General features: G+C 42.1%; 1 protein-coding gene across 1 annotated transcript; it reads left to right on the top strand.

Moving 5' to 3' along the window:
• Positions 1-2857: 2857 nt before the first annotated feature.
• LOC143108409 (methionine aminopeptidase 2-like) lies at positions 2858-15883 on the top strand. Its single transcript, XM_076271561.1, has 11 exons — positions 2858-3032; positions 4680-4784; positions 5383-5442; positions 6468-6570; positions 7143-7304; positions 7568-7749; positions 7850-7944; positions 10922-11018; positions 11117-11220; positions 13805-13920; positions 15091-15883. The coding sequence occupies exons 1-11, from the start codon at positions 2876-2878 to the stop codon at positions 15341-15343; spliced, it is 1434 nt and encodes a 477-aa protein (XP_076127676.1). The 5' UTR covers positions 2858-2875; the 3' UTR covers positions 15344-15883.
• The last annotated feature ends 520 nt before the right edge of the window (positions 15884-16403 follow it).

Below are 16403 nucleotides of genomic sequence, written 5' to 3'. Positions count from 1 at the left end.
TCTGGGTGTTGTCCCGCCAGCTGTACCCAATACACAGTGACAGCTTTTTCTTCCTCAGTACATGCCTCTGCCCATTGGCTTGTTAATGTATAAGTAAGTACTAAGTATATATACTCTTTTGATCCCGTGAGGGAAATTTGGTCTCTGCATTTATCCCAATTATCCCGTGAATTAGTGAAACACACTCAGCACACACACAGTGAGGTGAAGCACACACTAATCCCGGCGCTGTGAGCTGCCTGCAACAACAGGGGTTAGGTGCCTTGCTCAAGGGCACTTCAGCCGTGCCTACTGGTCGGGGTTTGAACCGGCAACCCTCCGGCTACAAGTCTGAAGCGCTAACCAGTAGGCCATGGCTGCCCCTACAATCGAACCCGGGCCGCGGCGGTGAGAGCGCCGAATCCTAACCACTAGACCACCAGGGAGACATGTAAGAGCTGGGTTGCCAACGTGCAATATAAATGTTACTCAAGTCCATTACTCTGGGCATGGCCAGCCTCTGGGAGACCTTATTGAACATGCCCGCCTTGAAGTCAATGTGCAGCATCACAGGTACACCAAAATAGTAGAATGTTTGACCTCTTGCTGCCTCTGGTCACCTGGTGAACGCCACAAGGACGTGGTCAGTGTGTTGGGCCCAGGACATCCACGTCCACTAGCTCCAGTTACCTCCAGCTGCCTGGCCATGACCCTAGGGGAGGTCCTGCCAGTGATCAATGAATGAATTTCCTACAATCTGGTATTGTAAATCAGGTCTCTGGGCCAAAGCTGCACTGTACAAAACTTTAAAAGTTGGTGTGAAAATCACCCATGCAGCCTCACTGACCTGCAGTCAATATGTCCTGAAAAAGCCCCACTCCCCTCTGGGAGGCGTTACAGGTCTCTCCGCACCCGAACCAGCAGGTTCAGAGGAAGCTTCTTTAGCTCTGCACCCCGGTGACAACCAACCAACTAAGCCCTCCACCGCCCCTGCCCCCTTGCCTGTGCCTGTTGAGGTGTCCACGACCATGGCAACCTTGACAGGGACAACAAGGAGGCGGACCCCCCCACCCCACATACTGTAATTAAACTTACATATAGCCATTTTCTACTGCTCTTCATACTATCCATCCTGCACATACACTTATTCTTCTTATAATGTTACTGTTTCTGCACTACAACGGTACTGTTACCACACTGCACATAGCTGTACATTCTGTATCTGTCTATATTTTTCATACTGAATATCCACATTTATTCTGTTTTCTTATTTTATATTCTGTTAATACACTGCATCTATATTATTCTTACTACTATTATAATGTTACTGCTACTACATTGCACATACGGTATCTGTACATGTTGTTCATTGTTCATATTACATAGCTATATGTATTCTGCTCTTAGGTAAGGTTACTGCTAATACACTGCACATATTTATATTTAATTTATACTACTCTAAACCTCCTTCTGTAAATCAACTGTATACTACTGGCTACACTGCACTATATTTATTGTCCTGTCTATGCTTTGTATATCACATTGCACTTTTCTGCTTTTTTTGCACTTCTGGTTAGACGCAAACTGCATTTTGTTGTTTTTGTACTTGTACTCTGCACAGTGACAATAAAGTTGAATGTAATCTAATCTAATCTAATCTAATCTAATCTAAAAGGCAACTTCCATATATCAGTCAGTGCTCACCTTCTTTACCTGTTTCAGGTAGCCTAGGCTACTTTCTGACTCCCGCATAGACTTCCGTCTGTAAAAACGTATTCAGACTCATTTGTTCCCAGTAGTTTCTCTGCTGATCTCAGATCAGGGACAGAGATAGTTTGCATTGGTTTATCATGTGATATGTTTTAAGTGGTATATGACCTGGCTGTGTCTCTTTGGTCAGTATTCCCAGGTTAATTCCCATCCACCAGCATTGTCCCGGGCCCTCGGTGCTAATTCCCAGGTTAATTCCCATCCACCAGCATTATCCCGGGCCCTCGGTGCTAATTAGTTTGATGAATTGCCTAGAAGTGTCTGTAATGTATGAAGACTTACATTAATATTATACAAGGCATAGTTTGCGTGACACTGGTGGATATTTTTTGTCCTAGAGCAGTGTTTTTCAAAGTGTGGTCCCCAAGCTATCCCAAGTGGTCCGTGAGCAGACGTGGTAAAATATAATATTGATTAGTTGTTTGCAATATTGAACCAACTTGTATGTAAATCCAAACAGTTCTGCAACACTGTCTATAAGATATGCCAGTTTAAATCATATGAATCCTCTGACGCAATAAGCAAAGTGCAAAGACAATAGGCAAGGTGGTTCAGTGAGTAGGCCTGTTGTGTAGGCTAATATACTGTTGAAGCAGGTCTAATCTTTTTTTATTTTTTGGCTAGGTGGTCCGTTGAGTGGTCCTTCGTCAGAATAAGTTTGAGAAACACTGTCCTAGAGGATAAGGATATGAGGTGTGGTGCATCCACATACATCCTGCTGTTAAGGAGAAGGCATGTTATGTAAATACTGTAGACTACATCTGCACAGGGCACCTGTTTAGGTCATGCAGACATGGCAGACACGAATGCAGTAATAAAAACGTTTGCAGAAACATATTCATTTAGTTGAGGGAGAGCTATTAGCTTAGTCTGTGGGCACACATAATTGGAATGGGCATAAGCGTCGTGCGGTATAGAAATGGGCTCATTAAAGATTGTTCTATGTAAAGCCTACATGCATGGATACTCGCACACTCACAGGCTACTGCTTCATGGTGTGTGCACTGCGCATTATCTGCGCAAGAGTATTCTCTCCACGCCCAATTTAGAAGGACACACCCCCCCGGTACAGCCTGAACTCCCAGCAGCCTATGCGTCTGTCTTTTGCTGGGCTGCATCAGTAATCATGGCGGACGGAGAAGTTCAGGTGCAGGGAAAACTCGAGCATGAGGCAGTAGCTAACGGGGAAACAGTGAACAATGTGATAGAGGCGACAGATCCCGCTGAGGAAACTACTAAGAAAAAGAAGAAGAAGAAGAAGAAGAACAAGTCAGCTGCCTCAGGTTGGAATTATTATTTCAAACTGTCTCGCAGTATGACTTGTGGTAAACTGCTTTGGGTAACGTTATGCTAACGTGCTACTTAGCTAAGCCAGGCCAGAGTAACGTGAAGTGTCAGCTAATGTCTGAAGATTGGATAACGCTGTGATGGTTAGCTTGCTTTTGTGGTGCATGGTTTAAACTAAATTGAAACAACTTTTAAAGACCATAGCAGTTATGACTATGCAATGTCGGTATTCGTGAAAGCGTAATAAGAAGCATTTTTGTCCAATTTAAACATTGCGAGCCAGCCATGTGATGGAATGTGCTCGTAATATAAATGTGTCTCAGCCTGCGGTCTTACGTGATTGAGCCAACTCCATGTTTTCAGTTGTAACTTGTGTAACTATATGCAGAAACTGCTTACATAGACACTAGTCATACTAGCATTAGGTGCGCTTCATCCTTATGGCGTGAATCTCATGTGCGTTGGCTTTTGAAAGGGCAACAGGCCTACATTTTTTGTTTTGTGCAGGCATTCGTTCAGCTGCTTCTCAAAGCCTGCTAAATGTTATAAAACTGTTTAAGTTACTCAGTAACATTCTCTGAATACTCGTATTCGAGGTATTATTGGAGAATAATGTTATGCATCCACTAACAGTTACTTTGTGTCCATATAACACATGACATAGATAGATAGATAGATAGATAGATAGATACTTTACTCATCCCGAGGCAAATGTAGGCATCCAGTAAGCTTATAAAACCATAACACACATAAACACATATATCTCACATACATAACAATCACTCACAGAAATGTAAAAATAAAAGAGCATGTGAAGTGATTAAAAAGGTCTGGTATGGACTGACCATGTGACTCATTGACCATGGTGCTATGGTAGAGTGTGTGCAATGGTGCAAAAGTGAACACTGCAGGTATTGAACAGTGCAATAACTTTGCTCGTTATTCAATATTAACTATGACTATGAAAATACAAGAATGTAAACATAATAGAATTGCTTAACAAACCAGAAAAATAATATACTTTAAGAACAATATATAACAGGGAATAAGTTATAATACATTATAATACGTTATGAGTTATAATCACAGTTATAAGACACTGATTGTGTAGAAGGGCTACTATAGCCTGTAAAACAGTCAGGTGGACAGCAGACAAAGTGATATGAAGGTAGGGGCTGAGAGAGAGAGGCTCATGCTGAAAAGTCAATTTCTCCCCTCCCCTTTTGTGTGGCATTGAAAAGTTGGATGGCCCTGGGAACAAATTACCTCCTCAACCTATAGTGTTGTGGGGCATGATTGTCCTCATATCCTTAATGCATAATCTGTGTGATTTCCTCACTGTGTATCTTGTATTTTGGGTGCTTCTGTCTTTTGGTTCCCCTGGGTCACAACAAGGGCATGTTCTATTTTTCATCAGCCTTAGTTTGGGTGCACCCAGTAACCTATTGATGCCAAGTAGCCTAACAGTGCAATTTGAGTTGGAGAAGCCAAAATGCAAGAAGTATTTATGGCGTTTTCTTCAGACCCATTGGGGAACGGTGGGGTCTTGCGTTGGTTCTAGTTTACCTCATAGGATACCTCTGCTGTATATGGCCTCGTTTAACGTTTGTGTGTGCGCATGTGTGTGTTTGACTTTGAAACAGGGAACAACGAGGCAGAGGGCGATGGAGACTCGAGCGGTGTGGGCAAAGTGACGAAACAACTGGAGCAGCAAGTCCTGGAGGAGAAGGAAGAGGATGCAGAAGAAGGTGTGTCTCGCCACAGCTGTTCCGCACCACTATCCTCCATGCTTGCACCACTATCCTCCATTCTTGCACCACTATCCTCCGTGCTTGTCATGTTAAAGCAACATCAAAGAGTTTTTTGTATCTTAAAATAATGTTTCCAAAATCGTTTCAGTGGTTCATCAACTCGTAATGGGGTGAACGGCACTTTCTGCATTCGCTTCGCGGCCCTCTATCGGCTATAACGCACTATGTAAGTTTGCAGGATCGGGTAGCGGATCTGTAGTTCGATGGAATGAGACATGAGAAACTACAAATTGGACTTGCATCTGATGTCGCAATACATTGTATTTTCATAAAATCATGCAACATATTCTACATTGTCTGTGGACATTGTTATTTGCAAAGCCGGTGCTGGATAAACAAATAGTGCGTGCGACAGAGGAAAAGTTCTTTGGTGTTGCTTTAAAGGGTTGCCAATGGCGCCACTGATAGTTTTATAGATAAGTAAAAGCTATGGTGCTCGCTGAGTAAGTCATGCAAGGCTAATGCTGTCAATTTTTTTGTTGCTTCATGCTACACTGAACAAATGTAATTACATTGATTGTGACCACTGTAATAGATGGAGAAGAGGGTGATTCAGCAGGGAAGAGGAAGAAGAGGAAGAAGAAGAAGAAAGGACGTAAGTACTGTTATGCTTCATGAAGGCTCACATGCCCCTGTATGTTAGTGATTTGCTGTTTTCTAGTACTGTTATGCTTCATGAAGGCTCACATGCCCCTGTATGTTAGTGATTTGCTGTTTTCTAGTACTGTTATGCTTCATGAAGGCTCACATGCCCCTGTATGTTAGTGATTTGCTGTTTTCTAGTACTGTTATGCTTCATGAAGGCTCACATGCCCCTGTATGTTAGTGATTTGCTGTTTTCTAGTACTGTTATGCTTCATGAAGGCTCACATGCCCCTGTATGTTAGTGATTTGCTGTTTTCTAGTACTGTTATGCTTCATGAAGGCTCACATGCCCCTGTATGTTAGTGATTTGCTGTTTTCTAGTACTGTTATGCTTCATGAAGGCTCACATGCCCCTGTATGTTAGTGATTTGCTGTTTTCTAGTACTGTTATGCTTCATGAAGGCTCACATGCCCCTGTATGTTAGTGATTTGCTGTTTTCTAGTACTGTTATGCTTCATGAAGGCTCACATGCCCCTGTATGTTAGTGATTTGCTGTTTTCTAGTACTGTTATGCTTCATGAAGGCTCACATGCCCCTGTATGTTAGTGATTTGCTGTTTTCTAGTACTGTTATGCTTCATGAAGGCTCACATGCCCCTGTATGTTAGTGATTTGCTGTTTTCTAGTACTGTTATGCTTCATGAAGGCTCACATGCCCCTGTATGTTAGTGATTTGCTGTTTTATCGTATTGTGAGAATGTGTTCCAGCTATGCACATAGACGAGGAGCAGTCATAGCGCTTATGGTAAAGCCTGAGTTAGCACTGTGACCACTGAAACATGTATGTCACTGTGTCCAGAATATCTCCGACTTGTAGTGCTTATCAACCAAAAAGTGTCTAATACAAATGTATTCAGGTATTGTTTAACAATGCACATTCTTTATTTGCAAGATTTCACTTGTATCAGGCACTTGTCCCCATCTTATTTGTTAGCATGACATGATAGAGTTGCATATGTCTGATTTCCCTCACAGCAAAGGTGCAGACAGATCCTCCATCCGTTCCAATCTGTGACCTCTACACTAGTGGTGTTTTTCCAAAGGGACAGGAATGTGAATACCCATCTACACAAGACGGGTGAGTGTGATGCACTTAGAAAAATACTTTCCCAAGACAATTTTTTGAGTTGTTGTGCCTGAGATTGTCACTTTTGAAAAACCTTTTTGAACTGCCCCGTTGAATGCTCTGTATTTTGATTGTTAAACATTTGTAACTGTTCTCAGCTGATTTGAAGAAGGAACATGTTAAAGTCAGTAAGTGGAAGTAAGACTTGCAGTATGATAATCAGGGCAAACCAGGGCAACTTCTCAACCCCTGGTGTGTTGTATTAGGATTTTGTCAATTGCTGGGAGGTTTTAAAATCCGAGAAAACCCTTGTTAAGAACACACATTTTTTTTTTTTTTCATTTAAGCAGTTTAATTTGTGTGTGAGAAACATCTAATGACATGTTAATATCAGTAAAGCATAGAAGAGATGCATTCATTCAGATGGCCTGATGTGTGTATCCATGTATTTAACGGTGTAGCCGCACGGCTGATGTGTGTATCCATGTATTTAACGGTGTAGCCGCACGGCTGATGTGTGTATCCATGTATTTAACGGTGTAGCCGCACGGCTGATGTGTGTATCCATGTATTTAACGGTGTAGCCGCACGGCGGCGTGGCGGATGACGAGTGAGGAGAAGAGGGTGCTGGACCAGGCCAACGAGGAGATGTGGAGCGACTTCCGGCAGGCCGCGGAGGCTCACCGGCAGGTCCGAAGTTACGTGCAGGGTTTCATCAAACCAGGGCTGACCATGATCGAGATCTGGTCAGTTTGCTTCATATTATTTATTACTTATGCAAGTGTCTGAGTTGTAGATCTAACGGAAAGACAGTGATTCATGTTTTACTCTCTCTCTCTCTCTCTCTCTCTCTCTCTCTCTCTCTCTCTCTCTCTCTCTCTCTCTCTCTCTCTCTCTCTCCCTCTCTCCCTCTCTCCCTCTCCCTCTCTCTCTCTCTCTCTCTCTCTCTCGCTCTCTCTCTGTGTCTGCTTTTTCACACTTTCTCATTCTGGCCTTGTTGTCTTGGCAGTGAGAAACTGGAGGACTGCTCCAGGAAGCTGATCAAGGAGAATGGTCTGAATGCAGGCCTGGCGTTCCCCACGGGCTGCTCGCTCAACCACTGTGCTGCCCACTACACTCCCAACGCAGGCGACCCCACCGTGCTTCAGTACGACGACGTCTGCAAAATCGACTTTGGCACGCACATCAACGGTTAGTGTGGAACATGGCACCCAAACCCTGGCTGTCAGTTTAAGGCCATGAGCATGATTGTCAAGACTACAAGTCTCATTTTGAGGTGTCTATGCTACAGGTCGGATCATTGATTGTGCCTTCACCGTCACCTTTAATCCAAAGTATGACAAGTTACTCGAGGCTGTGAAAGATGCCACAAACACTGGAATCAAGGTAGTTTTCTTGCTTTCCCCTTACTATACCATCATTTAGTGATCGTCCTTGCTTTCCCCTTACTATATCATCATTTAGTTATCTTTCTTGCTTTCCACTCACCGTATTTTCCGGACTATAAGTCGCTCTGGAGTATAAGTTGCATTAGTCAAAAAATGCGTCATGAACAGGTCAGTTACCAGTTGATCCAATATTAGTTGTGCAGAAATATAGCCCGTCTTATACACACCAATTGAATTGAAATAGAAATTGTAAAGATTTGTATTTTTTGTAATTATTCCATATTTACTGTAGTCATATCAGAACCTGAAGTAGCCTACAATCCAAATGCAAGCATGAAACTTCAGAGTATTACCTTTCATTTGAGGCCAAGATTATGCTTATGTGGGGTTCATATGCAGTAAGCATTTGATTGCCAGTATGCATTTTGGATAACCCAAAGTCCTATGGGGAGGGGATTTTACCAAATGCATGAGCATACCTACTTTTGCACACAGCATGACAAGACCTAATGCTAGGACTCAAGTCATATCATGTCAAGACCTAGAGGGCTGAAATGTGGTCAGTTCAAAGATGCTTGTTATCCGGTAGAAAAAGAAAAGAATAATCTAGCCTTTGTAACTTTGTGACAGTACATCACACAGTTATTCTAATTGTTTTCCAACAGTGTCTCAGCTTTCCAAAAGAGAGCAGACGTTTGATTATTGGCTAAAGTATGTAGGAGCAATGCCCTCCTAAGTCAAAATGGGGCAAAAGTATAATTTATAATTGCTCAGATCTGCAAAAGAAATGATTTGACACATGGCAATAGTATAACTTAGGACTTTAAAAAATATCGGCGCAAATTATCGGCCAGAATTCTATTATCGGACCGATAATAATATTTTCACATATTTTTTCACTTATCGGCTAATAATATAATGACGTGACCAAAGCACAAGCCAGGCGATCGGCCTATAGGCCCGATAGTAATTGTAAAGCAATTTACAAAAGATTCACTGAACAAATTTTTTTATTTGGTACATGAAAATTTAGCTAAAAATGTGGAGAATGCAATGCAATCAAGCATTTTTGGCGATGTGGAGTGACAAGCCGGCAGCAGATTAAATGCCCACGAGAGAGAAAAAGATGCGTTTTAAAAAGACTGCACAGACCGGTTTTAATAGGACGTGCAGACCAAAGCTGCAGCAAGCAGGTGATATTTAGACATTTATTTCACAAAATCCAACACCAAGAACAGACAGATGTAACTGGACACATAGAGGCCAAAAATATTGAGAATTCTACAGGGAATGTTAATGAAGACGAAGGAGTGAATAGTGGCAAGAGGCTAGCCGAAGGCTGCTGACGAGTGCCCGCGCTAATTGTGAAGCAATTTACAAAAGATTCACTGAACAAAAATGCTGATGTGGTAATGTAAAAATGTAGCTAAAAATGTGGAGAATGCAATGCAATCAAGCAAGCATTTTGGACGATATATTGGCACAAGCTGGCAGCAGAACAATTACTCGGCTGGCCGCCTCCGACAGAGCGAGAGAGAAAAATATGCGCATTTAAAACCAGGGCCTAAATTTCAGCGCAGGATTGCGGGTATTGCAGATAAGTTATTAAGTATTGAACATAATAATAAAAGTACCAGAACTCCATCATAATGAGAGAAATTCCCACACATGTTACAGCGCTGTCTGATAACGTTAATCTAATAATGGATGACTGGACGGACCAACTCTGACTTCAATTGAACCCCATGCAGAGACACACACGCGCACATGGACTACTTTGCGGGTGCCTCTCTCTCCCTCTCATCGCTGAAGTCAAATTATAGCCTATGAGGTGCTTCTACATCAACCGCGATCAACAGGAAAAGGAAAACAAACGTTTAGCGATCAGGAACCGTCAGGAATTTTGTAAACACAGAAGCGACAGCATATAACGCGAGAGAACATGGATGTGTTCTCCATTTGAGGAATTTTGTAAACACAGAAGCGACAGCATATAACGCGAGAGAACATGGATGTGTTCTCCATTTGAGGAACGTTATAATCGATTGCGGACGTGAACAGACAGATACAGACACAGGGCGCATAGTAGGTCTACTTTCACTGTCTAGTGTGCATATTCAGTACGTGAAAGATAATTAGTAGCAAAACAGCGATCAAATATTAGCCTACATGGCAGTGAGATTTGTTTTCAAATGTTTTCATGCATGTATAGATAACGGGTGAGGAATGTTTAGGCGACATACTATCGTAAATCTTCAAATTATCGCTGGGGTCTTTTTATTTAGGCTGCGCAAAGCACAGCACCTTTATTTGGAGCATGGCTTACTGTTTGATTATATTGCTAAATATCGGGACTGATGACCACTGAAATCTATGGGGTATTTGATGGTTCACTATTAAGTTTCATGTATGGATGGGTGTTGGGATCTCCATCCGCTTACTGCGAGATAAGGCATCCGCTTTCATTTATTCATGGAACGTGTGTTGTGCTGAAATGGAAACCTTATTCAGCCTAAATTTAGTTATTTTTTTAATTATGCATGATTTACTTTTTTATAAAATTTGTAGGCTGATGCCTGGCAGCAACAATTGTGTTTAAATGTAGGTTACTGCTTCAGCCTCTGGCAAGCTCATATATAAGTCGCACCTGACTATAAGTCGCAGGGCCAGCCAAACTATGAAAAAAAGTGTGACTTATAGTCCAGAAAATACGGTACTATATCATCATTTTGTGATCTTTCTTGGTACTCTACTCTTTTGGTTTTCTTTTTTCTATCAGTTTGATTTCAACCAATTTCAACCCATCGTTCTGAATGAATGTTCACTAAAGAGAATAAATCATCATTTGAGTTGTGCTTGTTTTCTTGAAGCCCTAGTGTGCATTACAGCTTGAATTGTATCTCTTCAGTGAAATGGTTGTAGTTTGCGTTTGTAACAATTATTTTGTGAGATCTATTTCCATTCTGTTGTTGCAGTGTGCAGGTATTGATGTCCGCCTTTGTGACATTGGGGAAGCCATACAGGAGACTATGGAGTCTTACGAGGTAGAACTAGACGGGAAGACGTACCAAGGTATTTATCCTCCCCCCTCATTTCCCTTATTTGACTGTGGAAGTTGAAATGAAAACACACTTACTCTGTTCTTTACTCCCCTTGTACCTATTTCACAGTTAAGCCAATCAGGAATCTTAATGGCCATTCTATTGGACAATACAGAATACATGCTGGCAAAACAGTGCCAATTGTCAAGGGTGGAGAGGCAACCAGAATGGAGGTAAGTCCTGTCCTTGAGCTGTCCTCATACAGCTTCTGTGTGGTTGTGTAATGAGAGGGCCTACCAGTGGCTTTCAGTTCAATAAAATTACCATAAAGTTCTACATTTAACCTGCCACAACATGATGACATGTTGGTATAATGTTAAAGGCAGAAGTCACTGTCTAACCAGCTGGGTGACTTCATACTGCAGTGCCAGTTGAGTGAGCACAATGTGAACATGGCCTTCACAGACAGTTCACAGACAGTTCACAGACAGGACAAGTGATCTGTTTTACAGTGCTGTTCCCTTGGACTGCTGTGCCCTGTGATATCAGGACTATTGTGCCCTGTGATATCAGGGGGGGAGGGGGGTATTAAGATGGTCTTGGTAGTGTATAGGTCTAATTGAGTGCCTGTCACTTTAAGACGTTTGAGGGAACCCTTGCAATTGTAACACAGTTGAAAGGCTCTGATGTGTGGATGCAATTTATAACGTTTTCTACATAGTTAAAATAAAGGTTCTTACTTCTCCTTGGGACAAGCACTTTTAAATTTTGGAAAACACTTCTATTTACATCGGGATTTTGCAAAAATTCAGTGTCAGAGTCAATAAAATGAGCCCTTTAACGAAATTGACAAGCAGCTGTAAGTAAGCTAAGCATGCTAAATTCGACATCCAAACAGTATTCTAATGTTAGCTTTGAGATACTGCTTGATTTCATAACTTAGTTTAGTCTCTTCAATGTAGCCTACTATGTTGTGATAAGACCTTAGCAGAGTTCACTTCAATGCAGCAGTTTTGAACAAATTTGCGCAGCATGGTCACGATGCTAAGTGGATTTAATAGCAATTTAGCCAGACGTCTTCTATGCAATGCTTCTATGTGGCAACAACAATCCTTCAACAATCGTGAATATTTTGTTAAATGCACATGCAGAGGAAGGAATGGAAAGGCAAGGAAAGGCTGCGTGCGTAAAAAGCGCAGCTCAATGCCAATGCAAGGATTTGACCTTATATTTAATTTAAATTCAATTAAACATAGAATATTCATCTGTGGCGGCCGATTTTTATTTTGTGGTGCCCCGCCACAGATTAGTCAATGTATGGTAAACATTGCTGTAGTTGGCATTGAAACCCACTTGTCACATCACCCATCACAAATGTGTCCGGTTACAATACTTTTATAAAGACTGGTGGTTGAGCGATAAAGACTGGTGGTTGAGCGATAAAGACTGGTGGTTAAGCGATAAAGACTGGTTGTTAAAGAAGCCCTATGCAACAATTTTAGCAAAAATGACCTTAATTATGCAGGTTGAGAGTCGTTCTGATGATTCTACAACACTCTCTGGGTTGTTTGGTGGGTGCTTCATCTCCCCCTATCGCTTCTCCGCGGAAAAAACGAATATGCAACTTTCTGAACCCGGACCGGGTAAATCCGGATGTGACTCCTATCCAATCGCGCCTCGAAAATGTAGTCAGATTGTAGTTTCTAAGAAGACTGCAAAACGGAAGCCGACTTGGCTTTGTTGCAGTTGAAATTGTAAGTAGCTTACCCTTGGGCGAACTTCGTTTTTGTAATGTGGTTTGATAGTCTCTTGAACAATGTGTTTGCTTGACCGTTTTATTCTGAGCCCTGTATGTGTTCAGCTTGGTTTCTTGATGGCTAGCTCGCTAGCTAGTGGGGGTTTAGCATAGCAGTCACTTGCTACCGAAGCTGCAGGGGGAGTTATGTCATGAAAAAAGCCCAAATCCGGCGAAAACCCAAAAACAGCGAAGGAATAACCAGACCTGCATAGGGCTTCTTTAAGCAATAAAGACTGGTGGTTGTGAGGGACCAATTGTACTGGCTCTCTCCCTTTTCATGTTGTCATGGTGTAGATCAAATACATACCCAGTTTGTCCCTGAAGGGATGCACTATGTATTTGGAATTGATTTAGTTTGAAATCGCCATTCCTTTTTAAGCACGCCTGACTGAGTGTTTTGTGCGGGAGCCTCTAAATAGACAGGGTTTGTTTAAGCACGCCTGACTGAGTGTTTTGTGCGGGAGCCTCTAAATAGACGGGGTTTGTGCGGGAGCCTCTAAATAGAGGGGGTTTGTTTAAGTTGCAGATGGGTAGAGCTGGCCGGATTATCTGGGCAGCCATCCGCTATCAGCTCCTGCCAGAGGCCTGTCTATACAAGAGAGCTGCGCTCTTCACAAGGCTTAGTGTGGACTGCACATAGCAGTCGGAGTCTTTGGAGTCTGAGGCAAGAGCAAGTTAACTGTCCTCTGACTGGTCTAAGGCTTATAGTGTGGACTGCACATAGCAGTCGGAGTCTTTGGAGTCTGAGGCAAGTGCAAGTTAACTGTCCTCTGACTGGTCTAAGGTCTGTGAATTCATGACCACAGAAAGCATCAGTGATGCTGTTTACTGACTTAAATGAAGATATCTGATTAAAAAACATCCAACTTGTTTTCTACAAAATATTTCTGTTTTGTGAGTCTTCTGTTGAAACACCAAGATTATCCCTAAGTTGGTTGGGTTTGGTATGCACTCTCACAATATGAAGATTTATGTAGATTTTTCTTGAATTCTTTTTTTAACCCCCCCCCCCCCAACAGGAAGGAGAAGTCTACGCCATTGAAACCTTTGGTAGTACTGGAAAGGGCATGGTGCACGATGACATGGAGTGTTCACACTATATGAAAAACTTTGAAGTTGGTCATGTGCCAATAAGGTGGGTGAAACATGTTTTGGATTCTTTATCCTCCAGAGCAGATGGAACTGCTGCACCCCTCCCCTCTCATCCTGAAACTATAATCTTTTGGTAGAGAAACTGTGTTCAAGGTTATTTCTGGTCCATAATGAAATTGTTTAACTATTTAAATCTAACTTCCAACTAAGGGTGTTTTCACACTTGGCCCCATCCAGGCTTCTAAATGAACTCAGATCGATGACTTTTTGTGCATATGTGATCTCAGACCCCTCTAACGTGAACCGAACTGCGGCCACCTGTTGTTTCGGCACGGTTCGCATTATCTGTGCATTGTGAACACAAATCGCCCTGGCTTCTCTTTCACATTCTGCATTGTAGGCTAGCCTATTTTGTCCTAGTTGACTTTCCATTGCCCAAAGAGAAGGCATGTCGTTTATTATTTAAAACTATTGTCATGATAGGCCTACAGTGATTTGTAATTTGGCTACAATTTGGTGTGTTCTAACGTTAACGTTTGGATTACATTGCTCACAATTTGTCATGATCTGCTATGCTCTGTCGAACTCTTCCTACATGTAGAAAACATACGAGTAGTCTACATACTGAGTGGCGCAGTTAATGGGCTGCTGTTCTGAGCTAAAGAAGGACAAAGCAACAGTAACCAGGCCTACCACTGAATTAGACAGGGTGATTGGCTGGCATGTTAACCGACAGTTCAAGAGGATATTTGCAATAACTTCACTTTTATGAAACAAAATCACCACACCAATTATGGGTTATGATAATTATTTCTGATAATTGATAATAATTTCATTCCTGATAATTATGGATGATTGAAATTAGCAACTACATGGCCCATAATCCAAAACAGTAGCCTAAGGTCTGAGACCTCCAGAGAAGGTATAGTGTGAACAGGAAGAAAACTTAGGCCTCATCAGAGCTGAAGTGCACCAGAAAGCGATCCAAGTACTCTTTCAAATGAACTTATAATGTGAATACAAAATGAACTGTACTTTTTGTTTTGGTCCACTTTCTGGTCCCCTTTTAGTGGACTGAGTTCGGTTCTTTTAAAAGGGACTATATGTGAAAACACCCTCAGTTAGCTGTTACTATAAACATAGCTGCTTATCTGTGAAAGACAAACTGTCTGAGTGTGCCTTCACACCCCGTGCATGTTCCTGTCTTTCCCAGACTGCCAAGAGCCAAGCATCTGCTGAACGTGGTCAACGAGAACTTTGGCACGTTAGCCTTCTGCCGCCGCTGGCTGGACCGCCTGGGCGAGAGCAAGTACCTGATGGCGCTGAAGAACCTGTGTGATCTGGGCATTGTGGACCCGTACCCACCACTGTGCGACACCAAGGGCTGCTACACAGCCCAGTTTGAGCACACGATCCTGCTCAGGCCCACCTGCAAGGAAGTGGTCAGTCGTGGCGATGATTACTGAACACGGCCGAACGCACGTACCCCCCAGACCAAGAAGAAAAGTATCACGCACGGACCCACTACTACTCCTCTCTCGCTTTTGGCTGGCAGCAAATCTATGTATAACAACCTCTTGAGTTATTTCATTCGCTTCAGCTTCTTTTTCCCTGATCAGCCTGGACAGAGGGAAATAGGATAACATGCCCTAGCGCCAGCCTGTTTGCGTCGTCAGATTTGAGACGATGAGAAGAACTTTAGCGATAACTTTGTCCGTTTTCATTCTGTTGCCTGCTGAGCGCTCTGCCAGGATACTTCCTCTCTTCTGGGTCGCTTCAGGTTACAAATAAACTTCTTTACACCTTAGGTTTTGAGCAGGATATTGATAACCTGTTCCAAAGAAAGGCTAGCAATTTTTAGACCACGACACAAAGGAAGCACAATGTAGCGTTTACATTTTGAATGGCGTTACATCGGTAAGAAATCCTGTGTTTGGATACATTACAGTGGATGTCGACTCTTTAGAGTCATTTAAAAATACATGTAATAAAAACACATAAGACACCCTTTTTGTGTTTTTGTTTATTTTATGGCAGACTTTGAGATCTGCCTGACTTAAACTGCTGCTCATTTAAATTTATTAGCACAATGTGCTACTGGTTGGTGGTTGGACATTATGTTAAACTTAACAGCACACCGAAGCCTAATGCAACAATGCAATGATCTTTTGTTTGCAATGTTAAATGTATTTTGTATATTGAGGCTGACCTTTGTAAGCATGATGGTAAATGAGTTAACACTAAATAAATGGCACATGACATTTTATAGCAGCCTACTGGAAATTGTGCAGAAAAGTATCAATATTTCTTAATTTCCTACATCTACTGTATACTCAAATCAGGTAATATTACTAGATACACTAGATACAGGTGCAGAAGGTGTTTTTTTCCACGTGATTTCCACTCCTTCAGTCTTGATCTTTCAAATAATACCTTGATACCTTGTATGAGCCGTACAATGTTAAACAGTTATAGGCTTAGCCAGATAGCTCGTGTGGCTCTATAGGGGGGTACTTTAAATGGGTC

Source organism: Alosa pseudoharengus, unplaced genomic scaffold, assembly GCF_046254945.1.
Source record: "Alosa pseudoharengus isolate Yale_2024_CS ecotype anadromous, Long Island Sound unplaced genomic scaffold, YU_APseudo_1.1 YU_APseudo_1.1_scf_10, whole genome shotgun sequence".
NCBI classification, from domain to species: Eukaryota; Metazoa; Chordata; class Actinopteri; order Clupeiformes; family Clupeidae; genus Alosa; species Alosa pseudoharengus.
This window is presented reverse-complemented; position numbering and strand designations above follow the sequence as displayed.

Excerpts from the sequence above, each read along its gene's own strand:
- LOC143108409 (XM_076271561.1), top strand. The coding sequence starts at position 2,876 with ATGGCGGACGGAGAAGTTCAGGTGCAGGGAAAACTCGAGCATGAGGCA. Across the intron at positions 7,750-7,849 it reads CTTTGGCACGCACATCAACG|GTCGGATCATTGATTGTGCC; the intron begins GTTAGTGTGGAA and ends TCTATGCTACAG. Across the intron at positions 11,221-13,804 it reads GAGAGGCAACCAGAATGGAG|GAAGGAGAAGTCTACGCCAT; the intron begins GTAAGTCCTGTC and ends CCCCCCCAACAG.